The following is a 22740-nucleotide window of genomic DNA, read 5'->3' as shown; positions in this document are numbered from 1 at the left end:
ACCGTTTACACTTAGCAGCTCGAACCTTTGTCGGCATGTTAATCGGGACTAGGCCGTGAAAAAAGTCGCCGCGTCTGAAAAGAAACAGGAAGTTTGCGATGTTGGTTTGAAGACACTTTTTTAAGATAATCTTTTAGCCAGTTGGATGTTTTGAAAATTCCGCCCACAAAACCGTTTACCCTTAGCAGCCCGAAATTCGGCAGACATGTCTATCACCAGTAGAGCCACAAAAATGCCAGAAGAGACACGGGTCGTCTTGCCAGTTTGGTTTGAAACTACCATTTTAGGTTTATTTTGGGCCATTTCAACTTGGTAGGCATGTCTATCTATCATCAGTTGACCCCTAAAAAAAAAGTCTCGAAAGTAAATGCCCGAAAAGACATAAAGTCTCCCGTTTTGCTTTGAAGTGGTCAGAGCTTCCCCATTCACTCCAGTTGCTCAAGTGGACTCCTGAAGTCTTGGCAATGTTTTCGTCCTTAAAAATGTAACTCGCATTCCAAAAAAACCCCCCAAAAAACTCAACTCTTTTTTCGGTGTAATAAGATAAAATAAGATAACATTTCACTGTTGCGTGAACGGAATACTTGCGCTGTGATCCAAGTCGTAAAAAAGAAAAGACTCCGACTCCTGCACTTTCTCCGGGTTCGGGCTGACAGAAGAAGGCCGCCTAATAAATTTCCATGTCGGGAAGAGAGAGAGAGAGAGAGAGAGAGAGATTGAAGCATTTTATAAATGTCAGACTGTAAATCACGTTGCTGGAAAACAAAGAGAAAACATCAGAGAAAATGTTCTCGTCAAGGGAAACTCATTAGTCACCAAAAGTGCCTTTGCGAGGCTAATAACGTTCACTTTTAATTGGCAGGGACATTCACCACCCCCCCGTCGGAGATAATGGAAATATTATGTTCCCGGGTCAAATGGTGCCCCTCATAAATCCTTCATTAACTGTACCATGGAAGTTTCAATGTATAGAAATAAGTGAACCATTACATCATGTGGTGAAGTCAGCACTGAAGGTTTTGTGCAAGATTTGCTCGCGAGGCTAACATTAGCGCTAGTGCTAACGCAACACGAGCTGCCACGAAGATGAGAGAGGGCGAAAAGGAGCTTTCCGAGGGTTGCCATGGCAACTGTCGACGAGAGCGGTTTACTTTTGTGTTGTGATTACGTTGACCGAAGAAATTCAGAGACGAAGAAACGATATTTATTTGGATTGTTTCTGTGGGAGTTTGACGACGTCAATGCCGGGAAAAGAAAAGTTTCAAAATATGTTTGGTGTGATAGCGGAGCAGAACGTGAAAGAATCCTTCCAGTGGTGATACAAGCTTGACATTTGCTGCATGTACTCTTCAAATGTATCGTTGCATTTTATGCACCGTCAATTTGGAATGATGTCCAGTTTTTGTTAATAAAGGGGCGTAAATTAAAAATCAGATTCATCGATGAATTAAAACCTGCGTGACTCAATCATTAAAATAATTGTTAGTTGCAGCCCTACTTGCTATATTTGCTCTAGCCTGCTTTTTCGTCGTCTTCCTGCATGTGCGCCCAATTCCCGTTAGCTCAGTATCCCAGTTTACTCATCCGCATGCTGCAAGCGCAAGCGCGCACACTTGCGAAGCCCAGCCGATTAAAGCCAAAAACGAGAAGCACCTGGATCGGTCCAACGGGAACGTTCCCAGGCTGAGCGCGCAGCGACAGAAAGAAAAACAAAAAAACACACCCAACGAATCCTCCCGGCTCTGATTTTTCCGTACTTATTAAAGCGGATTCATGCGTTTAGTCATAAGCATCCCTCCGTTCCAGCGCGTGTCACTCACGCTGATCCGCCCTGAAGTTTGCTTCTTTTCCGTGTTCCTGCACTTAAAGGCTTGGAGCGTGCAGACAGACAAATGGATGCTGAGCTTGTCCTGACAATTTAGTCGGATTTGCTACAAAAGAAATATGATGTGCTGTTACAAATAGAAGGCTGACATATTTTTGAGGCGACTTGGAAAAGCTTAGAAAGTTTATATGGCTGAACCCTAACCTCCTCCTTGAGTGCTTTTATGGGTGGAAGAACGAATACTTGTGCTAAAGCTGCTCATCTAATGTATAGTAGACTAAATGGAACCGGTCTGCGCTACAAAATACAAACAAAATGTGTTTGGTGCGACCAACCCTTAACATTAGTGCTAATGATGTTGAGCACTAACGCAACATGAGAGACTATCCCTTCATTTGTATTTATTTGTTTAAAACCTGTCACAGAAATGCTAGATAGGCTAACATAATGGTTGGACAAAACTTGTTTATTTGATTTGATTTTTTGGAATAATCCGATTTTAACAGGCATGGCGTCATCGATACGCTTGCAATCCGGTGGTCTGTTTTGGTGTTTTGGTAAAACGACACATCTCCTGTGAAGCGCTTTCATAAAAGACCCTTTTAGTGTCCTGTTAAAAGACGAGTGGTGGTCCGGACCTCCCTCAAGGCTTTGCGACTCTTGTTTTTGTTTGTTTTCGAAGAGGTAATGAAAATGTTTTTCTATGCTTCCTGGATACACCTACACTGTCTGATATGTGTTAATTACCGTCACGTGTGTAGCATTTTAAGAGGCGCACATACACTCCCAATGAGCTCGCCCCCAAAACTCTCCGAAATCCCGGACCGGAGCTCGGCTCTCCATCGTTCCGAGAACACGCGATCACTGTTCGACTCTTCAAAGAGAGAAAAAAAAACAGACTCCAGTTTGTGTCAAAAGGGATCAGTGGGGGATTTATTTTGCTTTAAATACGAGTCCAGTACAGCTCTTTGTTTTTCGAGGCTTTAGAAAACACAATCGTATGTAAATGAGATGGATGCGGAGAAAAACTACTGCACTGGATGATGTTTGTGTACGTTTCGACTCAACCCCTAACCGTAATCCGTGTCCTAGCCCCAAACCCTACATCTAATTTGTAACGCTATCCCTTAAACCCTAACCCAACCCGAAGCCGCAAACGTTTTGGGTCGCGTTGGCTGATGTGCGGTGACGTTTGCATATTTCCCTTTGTGCTGAGATGAATGCCGTCGTCATCGACGCAGGAAGCACTTTCATTGTAAAGACACAAGAGGTGACCCCCTCGAGAACTGCTTTGATCGTAAAGTCCCCTCCTCCTTTGTTCGTATAAATAACGCTACCAAACGTGCATATCGGTGCCGACTAGAGGCGCTAACCGGCTAACAATCACAGAGGCACATAGCCTAGTTTTCATACATCCTAATATACATAATGCACAAACACAATCTCAAATCAATATTGGATGTAAAAAATATATAAAAATCAAAGAAACAGGCAACCATCTCCATGTCTGTCCCACATTGGCACGTCAAAACATTCCGTTGGGGTTCCTTTTTTCCAATGACGAACACTGTAACGCAAAACCACATGAGGTGCTCTCTGGCCAGCCAGCGAGGGAACGTGAAAACCAACCGCAACGCCGCAAGTCACTGACGAAACCACAGTGAGTTGTCCTGTAGACCAGTGATTCCCAAACTGGGGTCCGGGGACAATAAATTAGTGTGTCCTATAATTTAAAAAAGTGTAGACCTACAGTATGGGGGGCACTCCAGTAAAACAAACATAATAAACCGTTTACTCCTTTTGACCTTAGCTTTGGGCCAATTAAATGTTCTGATAAGACTGTGATGTATCATCACATAAATGTGACATTGGCAAAATATATTTAGGGTTGTCCTTGGAAATCTTTCTCCCCTGTAAGTGGTCCCTGGACCTAAAAGGTTTGAGAACCCCTGCTGTAGACACCACAAAGGGTGGTCCAGTCACCACGCTCAGTGCCAGTCCATGGAATTTCGTGTCAAGAACGCAGAAGTATGCGAAATGGTCCTCTTTCGAAGCCCTCATATTCTCATCTCATGATCCGGACTCCGGTCCAGCGAGGGCTCCCGGGTGCTAATCATGGACGCGGAGGGCCCCTGGTTGACACCGAACGGGGAGACGGCAGGTGAGCGCGCCGCCAACGGGGAAAGCGAGGGCGAAAAGCTGGGCGACATGGCCGCTGAGCAAATGGAACCCTCATGACTGATGGGGGACCGTCGGAGCGACGCCAGGTGAGGGAACGTCCGTCCGATCACAGGGACCTTGGGTGGCACCGACATGGCCCCAGGGTGGGCGACAGATGTGATGAGTGGCGGTGGGTCGATTCTGGGTTTGGGGTCCGTTTTAGGCTTGGGTTGGAAAGGCTGGCGCAGGTTGGGGTTCTGCTGGGCTGTCTCGTCTTTCAGTCTGGCAATTTCTGTGAAGACATTGGCCAGGGGTTGGAACTGGGGACACCAGTTGAGCAGGTAGTCCCAGTTGTAGCTGCCGCGGAGCTCTTCGTCACTGGCCACTATAGCTGTGAGAGAACCGCCCACGGATGGTTTACCATCCTCAGGGAAGGCGTAATCCTTAGGAAGGGAAATATTGAGGCCCCGGCCAACTCCAAGGAACCCCGCTCCCTCGTCCCTGAAGACCGGGAGCTGCCCAGAGAGCAAAGTCCCGCTAAGACTGCCGCCCAGTTTTTTGCCTTTGAACCAAGTGCTCCCTTCCAAAGCCGCTGGTTCACAGGAGACGTCGGAGAGCTGGTCGGCGTCCTGCTGAATCCCAGAGTCTGGCCCTCTGGCGGAGATGTGTTCCTGCATGGACGAGGTGATGGAGGCCACGCGAGGGTACTCGTTTATCATCCTGATTTCGTCATCCTCCGCTGCCTCAGCAGATCCTCTTCCACTAGAGTGAGACGGATCCAGAGACCCACCTCTTGCGTACGGACCCCCACCTCCACCCGTCTGGTCTCCAACATAGCCTGGCAAGGCCTGGTGGTAGATTATTTCCCCTCCTTGTCCCGAACTGCAGTTGTCCAGATTCTTCAGAGCGGTTCCTGAGGCCACGTTTCTGTTTGTAGCATTCTGGGCTTTCTTCCTCCTGCGCGACTTCACCAGAAACACCACCACCGCCGTGACAACGAGCAGAACGATCACCCCAAGCGACACGGCGATAATGATAATCAGCAGGATGTTAACGTCGGGGGACAGGCCAAAACCTGTGTTGGTTACGTCAATGGAGATGTGCGCCGTGGCATGGCGAGATGCATCTAGAGGACTGTGAGCGCTCACGTCCAGAGTAATCAGCCTGGTTTCCCTTTTGGCTCGACCCGATCCGCTGTTGCTGCTGTGACCGCTGTCCAGCTTGAGGAAAACCACACCGGTGGTTTTGTTGACCTCAAAGTACGGCGAGCTCGTGGGGAAGGAGTAGAGGACGATCCCGTCTACGCCCCCGTCCTCGTCATGGGCCTGGACTTGGCCGATGCTCTGGCCTTTCCTGGCGTCCTCTGGGACCTCAAAGGAGAACTCTGAGGATGTGAAAAGCGGATCGTACTCATCCTCGCCTGCGACAAAGACCTGCACCGTCACTGTGGCAGAGTGGTTTCCTGCATCAACCGCCAGTGCGACAAAGTTAAATGAATTGATCTTCTCAAAGTCAAAGGGGTTCCTGCTCCTGATCTCTCCAGTGGAAGAATCCACGAAGAAGTCCTTTCCCGCGGGCGACCGCTCTAACATGAAGTACCTTAGCTGGCCGAAGACTCCTGTGTCGTGGTCTATAGCGTGGAGAACGGTCACGGCGGAATTCGCTGGTTGATTCTCTCTGATGCTTACAGTCAGGACTTCCACAGGGAAGAAAGGATGATTGTCGTTCATGTCTTTTACCTCGACAAACACGGGAACCAAGGCGAAATGTCCTTGACCGTCTGTGGCCTGGACGACGACTGTGTGAGTAGACCGGTGCTCGCGGTCCAATGCCTGCTGAAGCCGCAAGGCTCCGGTCCACTGGTCCACGGTGAATAGGTTAACCTCATCCCCGGAGCTGATTGCATACTGGACCTCCGCGTTGGCCGTTGAGTCTGGATCTGGGGAAAACAGGAAACAATAGATTTCGATTAACTCAGAATATGTGAGATCAAGAGGTCCAACCAGGACGACTTTTAGATACCTGTTGCAGTTAATCGTATGATCTCGGTCCCGACAGCAGCACCCTCGCTCAATGCCACCGCATATTCCGCCCTACCGAAAGCCGGCGGGTTGTCATTTACGTCGCCGATCATAATCACGGCCGCCACGCTGGAGCTCCTCTGGGGGATGCCACGGTCCGACACCACCACGGTGAGGTTATACAGCGGCTTGGCTTCGAAATCAAGACCCTCGGCCAAGAGAAGCGTCCCCACGGTTTGGAAGCCCCGGTCCTCCAGGAAGCGCACGCTGCTTTCGATCTGGAAGGCATTGCCCTCGTTGCCATTGGCGATAGCAAAGTCGAAGCCGCAGTTTTCCCGGGAGAGGTCGCTGTCAAAGGCCTCGAATGTCAAGACTGTCACCCCTGGGATGGTGTCCTCTGAAACCGTCGCCCTTGAAGACCGAAAAGGGAACATATTATGGAAAAGTCACTTTTTAATTGCTTGGATACAAATGGTGTCTATGGGGGGCCTTCTCCACCCAGCAGGTGTGAAAGTAAAACAACCGAGTGAATCTTTAGTTATCTGTCAATTTCTGAAAATGTGTTTGTGAGCAAGCTGTTCTCGATTTTGCCGACCCACACACCAAGTTGCTCCACCCATGGGTTGACAGCTAGACTCTCCCAAGATCCAGAACCACCTTCAAGCAACTTAGCTCTCTGAAACAGTACCATGTCAAAAAAGAGCTCCATTCATTACGTTCACTCACTTTTTGGAACACCCTCTGCACTCCGCTTCTGTAAGTAAGTAGAAGTCTCGTGCCCAGTCACAACATCCTAGTTCCGGCCCTGGTTTCCAACGTAACGAAATCTGTGTATTCCACATATGAAGTGCTGCCTCCAACAGTGAAAATTCGTTTTTGCTGGATGCTTGCCTAGTTGCAACGTCCTATCTCCACCCCCTGGCCGTCATTGTAACAAAAGCCTGATTTGCCATTGGCCCAGAAGTGTATGGGGTGGGGATAAGAGCCATTCACTTGCATGAGACAGGAACGGGCCCTCTGTAATTTCAGCGAGGGTCAAAACAAAGGCTGGAATTCTTGAATCTTGTGGTCAGTCCACAAAACCATGTCACAGATTTATTATTAATACGCCTGGGATCAGTTTTAAATTGTGGGAAAAAATGCATACAATGTCTCCTTGAAATATTTGCAAAACAGATCAAGAATCTCTTTGACACAAACTGACCTGTATTCTGACTGGTGGAACACGGGCACATTATCGTTGACGTCGGTGATTTGAACCTGGACGGTGGCGAGAGCAGAATGCGGTGGCGAACCTCCATCGCGAGCTTCAATGACCACATTGACGGAAGGCCGTTCGGGGTCAAACTCCGCTCGGTGGCTGATGAACAAAGTTCCTGGAAGCCCATAAACAGGGTCAGAGAATCAGAGTCTGATGTTTTTACTTTCCAACAGTAGGAACTGCTTGTCTACCGTTGTTGGGATCAATGTAGAAGCCCTCCTGAGTGGACGACATCACACTGTAGGTGATCCTTCCGTTCTCTCCAGAGTCTCTGTCGGTTGCTGTTATCGTGACGACCACACTCCCAGCTGGCGTGTGCTCGGGTAGGGTCACCTGGGGAAGTGGGGGGGGGTAATATCAATAACAGCCGCTAAAGTATAATGGTACCTTGACTTGATTTCCCCCACTCCACAAGTTGTGGTAGATTCTTTATGTGAATCTTCTCACTTTGTATTTGTTTTTGACTGTTTGTCTCAGTCAATTGACATCTGAAAGTGCATTAGTGATTGTAGTTTTCCTTGCACACGTGCAAGAGCAACACACTACCTTATTTGGTCATCCTACCTGATAGAGGTCCTGGGTGAAGGCCGGTACATTGTCATTGACGTCCTCTACCAGGATGGTGATGTTGGCCTCGGTGCGGTGCTGGCTGTCGGTGGCTCTGACGGTCACCGTGTACCACGTCTTCTCCTCAAAATCCAGCGGGGCGGTGAGGGAAACGCCTCCGGTGTAGCGGTGGATCCCAAACTTGCCCACGGCGCTCGGGTCCAGGCGCAAGGTGTAGGCGAGGGCGGGACCGGAGTCTACGTCGTTGCCTGTCACCAGGGTGATCTCTGTGCCGATTAATGTGTCTAATGGGCACAAAGCCATGTCAGTTGCTTTCAATCTTGCACATACAGAACACCGTACGGTGGCACCTTGGTTTTGGGTTTTAACTTGTGCCATCCCATTTAAAAAAATTAAATAGAAAATGGTGTCACTTCAAAATGGTGGCGCATTAAGTCAAATTTTGGCTTGCAACACAAAGCAAAACATCTACCAATCGACAGCTTGTAACTAAAACAAAAACCTGCAAGTCAAGGTACCACAGTATATATGGTATAGTATTTCTGATAAGTACTCTCTGAGATGCGGATTTCTTGTGGCAAGGGTATAGTAGGACTGTTGTCATTCTGGTCCACGATGATTACGGTCAGAGTCGCTGAACCTGCTAGTCTTGGACTTCCCCTATCAGTTGCTGTGATTACCAGCCTGGAAAAAAATGATACATCGTATCCTACTGTGTTTAAATACCATCGTGTTATCTTTTTGCGCTTACTTGGTCTGGGTAAAGATCTCGCGGTCCATGATAGCCGTCGTGGTGATGCTTCCCGTCATCGGATCAATCTTGAACAAGCCGCTCATACCCGACGACTGAATGGAGTAGGTCACCTGACCATTCTGGCCCTGGTCCACGTCCTGGGCCACAACCTGGGCACATTTATGCTATGGTTAAAAACGCCAGAAGACCCCGGGACGGGCAGTTGCGTTGAGTGCTACCTGTATGATCGGTGTTTCATATCCCCGTGCCTCCTTCATGTACACCACATAGTTTTGTAGCTGGAAGCGAGGCAGGTTGTCGTTGACGTCCTGCAGCATCAAGTTGATACTGGTGAAGGAGGTCGAGGACACCGTCTCAGCCTTGACCACCAGACGCAACCTGGGTGTGTCCTCAAAGTCCAGACCCTTGGAGCTCTGCACCCAGATTTCACCTAGAGAACCCGTGGATGAATTAACATTTACTGGAAATTCATCTCCTCTCCCTCCTGTTTCCCTCCCACCCCCGAACTCCTGCCTCTCCCATTAAATTTGGAGATTGTGTGGAAACACACAATCTCAATCTCCTCACTTTGTTTTACTTGAACAAAACAAAACATCTGATTGTTTTTTTACTTTCTGTCTCAAAATGTATATGTTCTTAAAGATTTGACATTAAGATTGACTTTTTTCTTAAACATATTTTTTCATCTGACTTGAAAAAAAAATCAAGTCATTTGTTTTTTAACTTGTTTCCTCAATGTTTTTCTCCCAAAATGACTTTTTTTTTCTCCGTAAAAATGGGTGTCTTTATAGTTTTTTTCTTCTCAAAAAATGTTAATTCTCAAACATATCTTGACTTTTATTCTGGAAATAAATCTGACTTGTCAAAAAAGCTTTTGACTTCCTTGAAATCTTGGGGGGACGAAAGTAAATATATATTTGTTGAAAAGTAAGGCAAAACATACAATTCAGACTTTTTTCCTTGCAAAACACACGAGAGTGAAATGACTGTCTTGAGACTGTGAAATTGGGCGGCTGTGTCTCACTCAGTAGGTAGAGCGGGTCGTCCAGTGACCCAAGGGTCATTGGTTTGAATCACGGCCACGACTGTCCGCATGTCGAAGTGTCCTTGGGCAAGACACTGAACCCTAATTTGCTCCCAGTGGGCCTGGCAGCGCCTTGCGTGGCAGCAGTCACCCATTGGCGTATGACTGTGTGTGAGAGTGGGTGAATGTGAGGCTTTGCAAAGCGTTTTGGGCACTGGGATGGTATAGATAAAGCGCTATATAAGTGCAGTCCATTTACCATTGTCTTATTACTGGGGGGGGGGGGGGAAATACATTTTCTCAAAATGAAGATTTTGAAACATCTTTCAACAAACAAGATCTGATTTTTGAAAAAATAAAAATGAGCAATATGTCTTGTGATTGATGGGGTTCACCTGTGGACGAGCTGATCCTGAAGGCCTGCTGTCTGTTCCCACTGAAGATGCTGTAGCTGATCCCCTTGCGGTTTCCATCTGGAAACTGGGCCTGAGCCTGGGCCACAGCTGTGCCTAATTTCAAGAAATCCGAATTACAGAGGATTCCATGACAATAAATAAGATTATCATCCTTGTACTATGTCGGACCTTTAGCCGCGTTCTCCTGTATGCTGACGTCTCTGGCGTTCCTGGGGAATCGAATGCCATGGTACTCCACCTCCTTCACGTAGATCACCACCACCCCCTGTGCTGACTGGGCCGGGGTGCCCTGGTCCATGGCCTCCACGATGAGGGTCCTCTGGGCCTGGGACATGGTGTCCATAGGCTCCGTAGCCTGGATCTGCCCAGTCAGAGAGTTGATGCTGAAGCCCTTCACCGGGGCGGCAAAGCGATAAAACACAGAGCCGTTAGCCCCAAAGTCCTTGTCCTCTGCCTTCATGGTGGCCAGAACCCGTTGGGACCTCCTGCTGGACACCTCGATGACCAACGGGTCCTGGACAAAGACGGGCGTGTTGTCGTTGACATCCGTGATGGTGATGGTCACCTGGAAGAGAAGATTCCCATTGAAACATTATTTAATCCAGATGCAATGTATAATGGACAAATCTTGACCTGAGGGGCTATTTTCCTGAAAACCTCACTTCACCTGCGCGGAGGAGTTCCTGGGCGACGCCGGGGAAAGGTCTGCGGCAAACACCTGGAAGCTGTACGACGCTTGCTTTTCGCGGTCCAGAGGTGCCGACGTGGTGATGCGGCCAGTTTGCTCGTCCACCGCGAACGCTCCGTGAGCCTCGTGGCTGAGGAAGTACACGACTTTCCCGTTTACGTCATCGTCTGCATCTGTTGCTGACACCTGCAAACACATTGACGGCATCAAATTAAATACAAATGAAATTAAAATGACTGCCTGTGAGATGTCTTTTCTCAAAATTAAGTTCAAGATTTTTTTGTGAAATAAGTCAGATTCTTTTTCCCGACAAAAAAAAATTGAGAAACTATCAGAATCTTCGAGAAGACACTTATTTTTTTTTTCCAAGAAAAAGGTTTCTGCAGGAAAGAAAAGCCAAAATTCTACATTATTATTATTATTATTATTTAGACATTTTAGGAAAGTCACTTTTTAAATTTTTTTTTTTTTTTTTGAGAAACACGTGAGGAAAACGCATATCTTAGATTTTTTTTTTTTAGACAAAAAGGCCCGTTTGTTTTTGTAAAATTGGACATTTGAAGTTTTTTTTTTTTTAATTTGAATTTTTTTTTTTAACCGCCCAAAACATATTCAAAGCAAAGGTACGATGAGGACCAGGGCCAAGAACATAATGACTGTCTACCATCAGGACTTGTGATCCCTCAGCGGCATCCTCCGAGGCATCTGCATTGTAGCTGCTCCTGCCAAAAACGGGATTGTTGTCGTTGACGTCCAGCACTCGGATCTTCACCGTGACCACGGTGCTGAGAGCCGGGCCGCCTCTGTCCGTGGCCGTCACCTCCAGGGCGTACTCGGCTTTGGTCTCCCTGTCCAGGCCCCGTTGGGTGGACAAGGCTCCCGTGCTGGCGTCGAGGCGGAAATCCCCGTCCGGGTCTCCGGCTAGAGGGAGCGGTTGGAGGGGGAAGAAAAAAAAAAAAGGCAACATCCATTTGGAGCCAGAGAGGCAAAGTACTATTTTTAAAGTTAGACATCAAGAGCCAGACTTGTGTCAAACCCCTAGATCTGTTTTTATATGCAGACAGACCACGCCAAAAGCAAGAAACAAGTGTGTAGTGCCAGCAAACTAATGAAATAGTTGGCGAGAAGGACTGTCGAAATGTCTCTCACCGGTAATCCTGTACTCCAGCTCCCCGCCGCCACCAGAGTCCGGGTCCGTGGCCTTGAGGAAACACAGCTCCACGGGGGCATGGTTCTCGGGCACCTCCAGTCCGTACCACGGCTGGGCGAAGACCGGAGCGTTGTCGTTCACGTCCTCAACCTCCACCCGCACTGTCGCCTTGGCGAAGTTGGGGGGCAGACCTCTGTCCCGGGCGTACACTGGAGGGTGTGCGGGGGAGAGAGTTAATCGGGGGCGAGCTGGAATGATGCAAAACTGTCTTTGATCTTTACTGCTTCAACGATTAAAGACCCGTTGTGGTCTTTGATATTCACGACAACACGTACGTAAGAGTAATAGTCAGTAAAGAATAGATTGTCTCTGATGTTGATCAAAACACGTACATTAAATCCTTGAAAAATATCAGGAGACTGTAAATGGCCTTTGAAATTATATTAGTTAATCATATTTCCTTGATGTTTAAAAAAAAACGGTGTGGTACTTATACGCTATACCCGTCAGCCATAACCCTTTTTGCTCAGCTATTTGTTCTCATGTGTACGTTTTTGATTGCTTGATCGATGATTGATGATGCTGACCGAAGTCGTCACAAAACAAAAAGATCAATCACTCAAAACTCACCATGGTCTTAGATATTTACAAAAACATATATCAGGTTCGACGAAGACTCTAAATGGTCTTTGATGTGTACGAAATCATGTACGTTAGGCAAAGTACTCTAAACTGTCTTTGTGGGTTATGAAAACGTACTTTAAATCCTTGAAAAATAAATGGTCTCTGATGTGCTTGAAAACAATATGCTCGCCGAAGACTTGTCTAAATTAGATGTTTTTGTTGTTCACGATGATGCAAACGTTGCAGTCATTGAAGGCTAGATTTTTCTCGTTTACGAAAACACATACATCCAGTATGTTAGCCATTGAAAACTCCCAATGGTCATTGATGTTTACGAAAACATCAGGTTTTACTAAGACTCAAAAGTGATGATTATGAAAACGGATGCAAGAGTCATTGAACAATTTGCATTTGCCGTTTATAAAAACATGATTTTAATGTTTGCAAGAGTGTACTGTTAGGCTCGCGGAAGACGGAATCGTCTTTGATGTTTTTGGAAACTCGCCGGGTTCATCGTAGACTTGAAATTGTCGTGAAACCACATGTGGTTTGTTGAAGACTCCAGATTGTCTTTTATATTCATGAAAACACGGGTTTGTCAGATTGAAAATTGTCTTGGTGAAAACGTGGTTTTGATCTTTACAAAAACTCTTAGGTTCACTGAAGACTGGAAATCGTCTTTGATGTTTAAAACAGGTACGTCAGTAACTGAGACTACATTTTCATTGATATGTTCCAAAGGTTGTTCACTGCTTTTGATAGTCTTGAAAACACCAGGTTCAGGTTCGCTGAAGATTTCATATTGCCTTTGCGGTTTTCGAACACACGTTTCAGAATCAGTACCGGTGAGAATGTAGTGATCCCGAAGCTCCTTGTCCAGCTCTTTGGTTGTAGTGATGACGCCGGTTGATGGGTTGATGACAAACCCTTCCTCCGTCACCCCCCCGAACGTCACGTGCCCATTGGACCCTGCGTACAAACACGTGAAGGAACAACCATCCAACTACCCGCAGCGTCGCGTCCCAAGAACCAAACCTTGATCTCTATCGGTGGCCACCACTGTAAGCACTGTGGTGCCAGGCCCCTGGTTCTCCAGAACCTGGCTCTCAAACTCGGCCTTCTGGAACACCGGAACCTCATCGTTGATGTCCATCACCTGCACGCGGAGAAACTGGGAGGTGGAGAGCGAAGGCGTACCCCCATCCTCCGCCACCACCGTCAAGTTGAAGACCTCCTGCTCCTCTCGGTCCAGAGCTTTCAGGATGGTCAGAGAGCCTGCCACGGGACTTGGAAAATTATTTGTCGTCCTTCAGATTTCGATTGTGCAGATTAACTCATTCACTGTCGGGTGTTTTCAAAGCAGAATTTCCCACATTGCCAGCCGTTTCAAAGAATTTTGACTGATCTTTCGAGACCCACCGACTAGTGTGTTCTGTGACAATCCAAGCATCACACTGACCAAAAGAGAGAGTGAGATTCTCTTCTTTCACCAGTTAAAAAAAGTGAATTTCGGTCTTTCCATTCTTTTGGAATCAGCAGAAGAACATGGGTTGGTTTTACAACTTCATAACTGGCAAGAGGAATGATCGCATACATTTTGATTTCACCTGCCTATGTCTGTGTGTGGACTTTTGTTTTATTTTTGATTTTTTTTAAACTGAATTATTTTTGTAGCCATTGTGTTGATTTCTATTGTGCATGGTTACCGTTATGAGTAACTGGAGTACATCTTTACTTTACTTATCTACTGTTAAAGCTTAATACCGTATGAGAAAACAAACCGCAGGCTAATACAACTCGCACCCAGAAGACTGTTGGTCCATCTGGAAGTTCCATCAAGTGACTGCCTAACCTCAACCTCACACACCTCCAAGGTGAAATATTACTCCTAGAAAAATCGTCTAGTGCAGAGTGTCCTGCGCCGTGGAACACCGTGTTCAGCTGGTGGGCTTCTCCTGAACCCCCACTTGGTGGAAGCAGGTCTGCTTACCGCTGTTTGGGTTCAGACTGAAGTGACCAGCACTGTTTCCCGTCTGGATTCTGTACGACACTAGGCCATTTTCCCCTTCGTCCTCATCCTGAGCCATCACATACAAAATCACAAAGCTGTCCGGGAATAAAGCGAAAACCCAGTTAAATTCCAGGAACATTTTCAAGATTAGACACACAAGCTAACATACCCGACGGGCTGATCCTCCATCACGCTGACGGCCGCCGGCGAGTTGAAGACCGGTGCGTTGTCGTTTTGGTCGGTGACAAACAGTTGCACTGTGATCGAACCCCAGCGCCTCTGCAAGGGGTCCAGCGCTTGGTCGGTGGCCCGGACCACCAGGTGAAGAGACGGAGTGGTTTCGCGGTCCAACGTCTCCCCCAGGGTGAGGACACCACTGACTGGGTCCAATATAAGGAGGTCAGCCTGGTCCGGCCAGTGGTACCCCATGGAGTAGCGCAGCTCGCTGTTGGGACCGCTGCCGTCCTGTGCATAGACACAGCTGTTCACTTACATCCACTGAAAAATGCTCCAATGACTTTTGTGGATTAATTTTAGTTGTTGTGTTTATTTCTATTGTCCAAGGTGGAGGTTACCGTGAGTAACTGTCTGTTCAAAATGCCCTCGTGTGAGTGTAACGGGCCACCCCTCAGCTTGAACCCATGCGTTGGGGAGGTGAGCTGCGCTAATGTACTGGCGCAGAGCGCTAGCTGACAGCCATTACATGAGCACGTTAAAATGACTTTAGAAGAAGAATCTTTGTTGTGGTACCTTGTCCACAGCCTGAACGGTGTAAATGGAGGCTCCCGGTTGGAGGTTCTCAGGGACGACGATGGTCACGGGATCTTCTGTGAACTGTGGGGAATGGTCATTGCTGTCCTGCACCTGGATGCTCAGTTTTACGAGGTGGCTGCTAGGAAAGGCCCGGAAGAAGTCGGACACCTCCACGTGCAGCGTGTACTCTGAACCCTTCTCGTAGTCCAGCTCCTGCAGCAGGTACACGTCGCCCTTCAAGCGGTCCACCATGAAGGTCCCGTCTCTGTCCGTCCCGCCCACCACCAGGTACGTGACCTGGCCTTCCGGGCTGGCAGCTTCTGGCTGGTGTACTGAGCCCACCACGGAACCTGGAAGAGCTCCTTCTACAACGTTCAGCGTCATAGACAGCACGTTGGGCTTCGGGGACGACTTGGCGGAGCTCAGAACCTGCAGACCAGGAGAGGGAAAAGCTGGGTCAATGTTTCTCACGCAAGACCTGCCCACTCCAATCACTTGATTTGATTTGATTTGATTATGGAGGTAAAGAGTCTGCATCTGGTCCATTACTAAGTCTTGAGGGATTCTGAAGGCAATACAGCTAGAAGAAATCAAGCCAGAACCTCCCTAGAAGCAACCTTGAGCTAAAGTCTGTCTCTTTATGTAATGAAGATAATTACAGCCCCCTGCATGAAGACGTTGCGTGCAATTCCTTCACTAAATTAATTCCTGCTTGATTACATTAAAACATGTAAAACAATGAAAGTGGTTGCTTTATTTCAAGTGACTGTTATCACGAATGACTTGTCAGAGGAGAGATCACATATGAAGTGTGGCCAAGCATGACTGTGTTTTTACTCGACGCAATATTTCTAGTTGGATTCATTTCGATTGTGTAAGGTGGTTATGGCACCTTCCACTCGCTGCTATTGTACGCAGCTGGCTCTCGTCACGTCATCTGGGAGCGTTTGATTCCGAGGTGACCGTTTCCCCTGTCTAATCTCGGCGTGGTGAGGAGAAATCTAAGACGAGGCCCGCCACCCCCTCCTCAGATTAGCAACCTTTTCCTTTCTGAACTCACTAAAAGCTTTTCGCCATCCCCTAAAATACCAGTGCTGATCTGCAGGGATTGGCCCGAGTTCATGACAACAAGTCGATGTTCTGGTTACTCCACTAACCTTTAGGTCAGGAAGCACTCAAACAGATTGCAGGGATTCTTTTGTTTGCATAGGCATAGGACCCCGGTCTCATATTCACCCAATTTTCTTGACAGGCCGCACTGAGGAAATAACTATAAAAAGACTGTGGCGTGACACTTTTTTCCCCTTCTTTTTAGCTCCAGACACCAATTCTGGATATGCTGAGGGGGTGCGATTACTTGTATCCGCAGCTGGCAGGCAGAGCTGAGGCTCGGCGTTCCGTGGTCGGCAGCGGTCACGGTCAAGGCGTACTCTGCACGTTCTGCCCGCCTCAGCGGGGCGGCGGTTCGGAGCTCCCCGGTGGCGGCATTCAGGGAGAAGCGCTCCACTCTGGAGCCTTTGGAGGAAATCATAGTATGAGACAAGAAGTCATAAGTATGTCTCAAGTTCCAAGTGACTCAGGCAACGATCAAGCAAGTCAACTCAATAGTACTTGGGTTCAGCAAGTCACTAGTCAAGTCATACAATCTTGCTCAGTCACAACATTGACCACTTTGTACTCACTATCTATACTTGTGTTAGGGAGATGTACATTCGCAATGATAGTTTTTTAATAATAGCAAACTGTATTGTCTATTACTTTGTTTTCTCAATGAAACACTTAACCGGCAGAAACCAGCTATAAGTGAGCTAAAATAGTTGTAGCTAATAATAATCTTTGTACATTGTAGGGCATGTTGCTATTTTCTTTTTCTAACACAGAATCTTTGAATCAAAATGTCATAATCTATGTATCTCCTGTCATGTTTACTCGCTTCACAAGGTGGCCGCTGCACTTAGCACTGGTGAGTTGCCAGGTTTGCGCACACTACACAAAAAATAACGTCTTTCAGAAACAAACGGCACACTGTCTTGTAAAGGATTTTAAATGTAAACAGGCAAGACTTCAAGTGGTGTAGCTTAAGTCTGAGTCATTTCACAATTCAGTTTTAGCCAAGTTCCAAGTCCTAAAATCGGTGACTCAAGTTCCCCACCTCTGCAATAAATGTAGGCTGGAATCTGAAATGTTTCTGTACAGTAAATCTTGCCTGCTAAAGAGTAGTAGATGGTGCTGTTTTCACCCTCATCCGGGTCCTTGGCTGACACCGTACCTAGGACAGTACCAGACGGAAGCCCCTCATCCACCTACGACGGGCAAACATTATTAAACATTTGCGTTGTACTTCTTCAAGGAATCAGATTGAACATCTCCTCACTGATTTAGGACAATTGTAACCTGAAAGATCAGTTCTCGGTTGGGTCGGGCATGGCTGAAACTGGGAGCGTGGTCGTTTTCGTCCAGCACGCTGACGTGAGCGGTCCCGGTGGCGGTTCGGGGAGGCGTGCCACTGTCTTGCACCACCACCACCAACTGGAAGCTAGACTGCTGCTCCCTGTCCAGTGGCTGCCGAGTGCTGATTTCCCCTTGAAGGGAAGAATGAAAAACAAAAACAAAACAGATGAGTAACTAACAACGGCAAGACAAACCGCTTTGGTCTCCATCTTCACCTGTCTGCGCGTTAATCTGAAAGTGTCTATCAGCGTGCAGCAGCCTGTAGGTAAGTCGTGCATTCAGTCCTGCATCTCGGTCCATCGCCGATACCCTACCAAAGCCCGTCCCCGCCAGCAGGTTCTCCCGCACTGCCAGGAACACCCTGTCCTGGGTGAGCTTGGGGGAGTTGTCGTTTTCGTCCGTCACTGTTACCCTGACGGTGGCGCTGCCAGTCCTTCCTGTCCCGCTTTGGCCCGAGGTGGCCACAACGGTCAGCAGGTACATGTCCTTGACTTCCCGGTCCAGAGAACTTCGCACAAACAGCCAACCACTATCAGGCATGATGCCAAAGCCAGCTGCATCCCCGTCAGGCCGGAGCCGGTACGAAATGTCGGGAGATGAGGAGGCGCTTCCGCCGTTCCCAGAGGTGTCTTTGTTAAGAGCTCGAACCTGGAGGAAGCGTGTGTTGAGAGGCACATTCTCTCGAAGCTCCACGCGGTATGTCAGAGTGTCAAAGTGGGGGCCCTGAGCGTCCTGCACCTGTATGTGAACCACCAGGGTGAAGGTGGAGCTCAGCTGAGGTGCTCCGCCATCTTTGGCCACCACCTGAAGGTCATAGCGGGGGATGGTCTCATAGGACAGACCGCCTATCAGACGCATCTCCCCGCTGCCTCGATCCACGCCGAACGTCCTCTGGCCGCCGCTGCCCGCAACTCCGGCTGACACCAAGTCGAAGCTCAGCTGACCGTTATGACCAGAGTCCTTGTCTGATGCCTGAATGTGGTAGATGATCGTTCCCATCTTGGTGACCTCGGGCAGGAGCAGGGACTCAGATGAAGAGGGCAGGAAGGCGGGTGCGTTGTCGTTGATGTCCGAGACTGATATGCGCACACGACTGGTCCCAAAAGCGGGAGGGGAGCCGAAGCGTGCCTGGATCTCCAGGTCCAGTCTTGGGAAGGTTTCATGGTCCAGGGGAAGGGCGGTGCGGATGGTTCCGGTTGCACTGTCCACAGTGAAATAACCATCGGGATCTCCGGAAGAGATGGAGTAGAAGATGTCTTTGGAAAGAGCTGAACCAAAGACATAGTGGACATTAAAAAATGTATGTCTGAAAACCTAACTTAATGAGATACCATTCCCTGACCAGTCTTAGTCGCAGCGCGGACCACGCCCACCGCCGTGCCCCGGAGAACGTCCTCGGACACGGTGAAGAAGTACTGCGGCTGCTCGAACACAGGCGACGATATGGAACGCCCCCACCACGCTCACGTTCACCCTAGCGTCCACCGGGGCAGTCAGGCCACCGCCGTCCTCGGCCGATATCACCATGGAGATGATCGAGTTGGCTTTGCCGTGGAGCGAGCGCGAAAGGGATATCACACCTAAGGGGCCCAGAAAGGAGGATGTTTGAGAAATCATACCATGGAAAGTTTTCAATTTAGAATATTTTCAAAACTCCACAGCTTGAATTCCTATGGAAATTTACAAGAAATGTTCCACCCCTTTGCAAATCTAATTTTCAGACGAATTAAGTGAAATTGGGTGGTTGGGAATCACTGCATTATGGTAAAGTCTGACTTGTGCTTCTACCACTGGATTTCTCCAACCTACCTAAATTTGGGTCTCGGTTACCCCACCCATGCAACAGGTGCCGGAGCGAACTGGTTCACCATGCAAATTTCGGCACCTAACTGTTTGGCTTATGAACGTACCTGTATCTTTGTTGAGGGTGAAGAAGGCAGAACTTCCCCCAGGTGTCGCTCGGTACGTCACCCGGCCGTTCTGCCCGGCGTCCGGATCGCGGGCCGTCACCCTGACGACAGAGGTTCCGGGGGCACTGTGGGCACTCAGGCTGACCGTGTAGAGAACCGGGTAAAAGGCGGGCCTGTTGTCGTTGACGTCGGCCACCGACACTCTCACCCGGGCCGCCGAGCTCAGGCCACCCTTAGAGGGTAAAAGCGACAGTGGTTTTCAGATGAGCCGGCGGAATTGATATGGAAAACCTTATCTCACTGCAGGGAGGATTAACATCCTCTTTTTCATGGCCACAGACAGCAATCAACGTGTTTCCTCTTCGCTTCATAGTTGCAAATCAGAGGGAAAGACAAATGCCAGACTGTCTGACCCACACCGAAATGCTGTTCCTTACCCCGTCAGTCGCGGTGATCGTCAGCTCGAACGCGTCCAGCCCTTCGTCGCGGTCCACGACCGCGCCGGTGCACAGCTGCCCGCTCTCCCCGTCGACGACGAAGTAAGCGGCCGCCGCACCGCCAGAGGGAGCCAGCGCGTACGACACGCCGCCGAAGGAACCGCGGTCGCCGTCCGTGGCGGACACCTGAGCCAAAAGGAGAAAGCGACGCCAAGTGAGACCGGGAATAAAATTAAAAAAAAAAGCTTATCGTGAATGGCACACAATGCAAAACGGCATAGACGGGCTAACAAATAGCATCAATAGTTGCGCTGTTATAGCATAGCCCTTTAAGCGACAGATATTTGAACGCAAACGATGCTTCACCACATGTAGACAGACAGTGTAACAATATTGAATATCTAATTCATTGAATTGATTATATGGCCCATACATTCCATTGCAGGCACGTGATCGAATGTGCTGTGGACTTATTTGACTTTTTGTATTATTTCTAGTCTTTCCATCAATTTGTGTTATGCTATGGGGCGAGAAGACTGATCACAATAGTTAATAAAACATACATCACGCTCTCATGTACTCTTGACATTTTGGTTATTATTTCTTGTCATTCTGTTGATTCCTATTGTGCAAAGTGGTGGTAAGGAGGAGCGACTGCAATAGTTAAAAGACAAAAAAAAAAGACAAAAAAAAAAAAAGACAAAACTTTTTGTGGACTTTGTAGATCATTCCAAGTCGTTCTGTTGATTTCTATTGTGCAAAGTGGCGGTTATCACGATTGCAAAAGTTCTGAGATGCGTAAGGTACTTTGTGCTTGCATGTGCATGCACAGTGTTTTGGGGACTTTAAAAAAAAAAAAAAAAAATTATTTACTTGGCATCTTATTTTTCGTCATTCTGGTGATTCCTATTGTGGGAGATGGCTGTTATGAATAACTGGCGAGAGGAGCGGTTGCAATAGTTAGTAAGTATTGGCGTAGCGATTCAATCTTAATATCGATGTATCCATTTTTTAGTCCTACATCCAACTGGATCGATGCCTTCCAGACGAAAATATATAAATTTAAAACATTTTAAAAAATAATCAATTGATGATGTTGATACTAGGAAATAACTTTATATGGATGTGTGTGTCTTTAGCACTTTTAATGATCAATATGTTAAGCATTACATTAAGTCTGTGACGTCTCAAGGGATCATGGGAGTATTACACTATTTTTTTTTTCTGACGCTATTGAGTGGGCCGGTCTGAGTAGCAAACCACATCTCCCAGGATCCCCTGCGCAGTACCTGCGTCATGCGCATGCGCAGTGCAGGAAAGCAGCACAAGTCGAGGGCAAAAAAACCCCAAAAAACCGCGAACGTCCCGCGAAGCTTAAATCAGAAGAATCAATAAAACGATCGAGGAGGAAACATGACACGCAAGCAAACAACTTTTGCTGACCGCTGTCGTCTCCAAGTAATATGAGAACTGGAAATCACCGGGAACGAGGCAAATATCAATTCGTGAGACATTTCGAGCACTTTCCCCACCCATGAGAGCTAAAAGGTTGGTGAACACGAAGCGCTAACACCACAGCTAGTTAGCCGTACTGTTTGTTACAAGCTACTCACTCCTGCACACATCGAGACAGCAAGTGAGTGAGTAGTAATAAACACCATTAGTACATTTGAGCATGACGTACTTTGTGATCAATTACAGTAAGTGGGGTTATTCTTAACATTTGCATTGTTTCTGTGGTGAAAAACGTCAGAGGTAGCAGGTAAACCTAGTGTTAATCCAACCTGAAGAGAGGTTAGTTGCACTGTATTCAAATAAAGTGTGAATGCATTGCCATTAATGTATCCATAATAAATTTTACGTGATACCTTTTTATTAGGAAGTTTCACCTGCCCAGTCCAGTATCCAGGTATTTATATCGCATGATATGACATATCGATGTCAAGCCACCGAATCGTATCGTATCGTTCAAGATGAACCAATATTGTTGAATTGAATTGGCAACCTCCAATCGTGATGCAAACCGAATCATCGTTAAAACAAATTGTTAGTAATTTAGTAAGACGCGTACATCATGCAGGAGTGTACGGTGGGCTTTTTAGACTTTGTAGATTGTTTCTAGTTGTTCTGTTGATTTCTATTGTGCGAGGTGGTGGTTGTCATTAATAATTGTTAAGAGGAGAGATCGCAAAAGTTATGACACGTACATTACTTTGCGCTTACATGTGCCTGAGTGTTTTTTTTTTTTTTTTTTTTTTACTTTGGAGATAATTTTTAGCTGTTCTGGTCATAGCTATCGTACAAGGCAACGTTTATCATGAAGAATGGATGAGACGGGCGATAGCAATAGTTATAACTAGACGCGTTCAAGAATGTCAAGTGGATTTATTTTACTTTACGGATTACCTCTAGTCATTCTGTTGATTTCAATTGTGAGAGGTGGCTGTTATCATAAATAACTGACGAGAGCAGCAATGGCAGTACGCTACTTTGCGCTTTCATGCGTCTGAATATAGCGCAGACTTTTTTTTAACTTTGTGAATTATTTCTAGTCTTTCTGTTGATTTCTGTTGTGCAAGGTGGCGGGTTTCCCAGCATCCCCTAAAATGAGTCAGGAGCATATGAAGCTAATCGAAAGGATCTCTATGAGCCATATGTCATTTCTGTCCCAAAATGGTCACGATGGCC

The 22740-nt window shown here is 47.4% G+C and overlaps 1 protein-coding gene across 1 annotated transcript in view; it reads right to left on the bottom strand.

Moving 5' to 3' along the window:
- Positions 1-2722: 2722 nt before the first annotated feature.
- The window catches only part of LOC133415695 (protocadherin-16-like), a 46686-nt gene continuing 26668 nt past the window's right edge, over positions 2723-22740 (bottom strand). Inside the window, 26 exon segments of the mRNA XM_061701966.1 lie at positions 2723-5924; positions 6008-6417; positions 7211-7382; positions 7459-7600; positions 7832-8118; positions 8388-8518; positions 8586-8737; positions 8807-9018; positions 10008-10121; positions 10197-10593; positions 10696-10902; positions 11381-11637; positions 11866-12075; positions 13334-13459; positions 13526-13765; positions 14481-14596; positions 14671-14966; positions 15252-15683; positions 16612-16769; positions 17461-17557; positions 17649-17836; positions 17921-18973; positions 19048-19153; positions 19155-19285; positions 19616-19847; positions 20053-20238. Of these exon segments, the coding sequence (XP_061557950.1) occupies positions 3883-5924; positions 6008-6417; positions 7211-7382; positions 7459-7600; positions 7832-8118; positions 8388-8518; positions 8586-8737; positions 8807-9018; positions 10008-10121; positions 10197-10593; positions 10696-10902; positions 11381-11637; positions 11866-12075; positions 13334-13459; positions 13526-13765; positions 14481-14596; positions 14671-14966; positions 15252-15683; positions 16612-16769; positions 17461-17557; positions 17649-17836; positions 17921-18973; positions 19048-19153; positions 19155-19285; positions 19616-19847; positions 20053-20238 (8094 nt within the window). The 3' untranslated portion in view covers positions 2723-3882.

The sequence above is a fragment of the Phycodurus eques genome, chromosome 17 (genome assembly GCF_024500275.1).
Source record: "Phycodurus eques isolate BA_2022a chromosome 17, UOR_Pequ_1.1, whole genome shotgun sequence".
NCBI lineage: Eukaryota > Metazoa > Chordata > Actinopteri > Syngnathiformes > Syngnathidae > Phycodurus > Phycodurus eques.
This window is presented reverse-complemented; position numbering and strand designations above follow the sequence as displayed.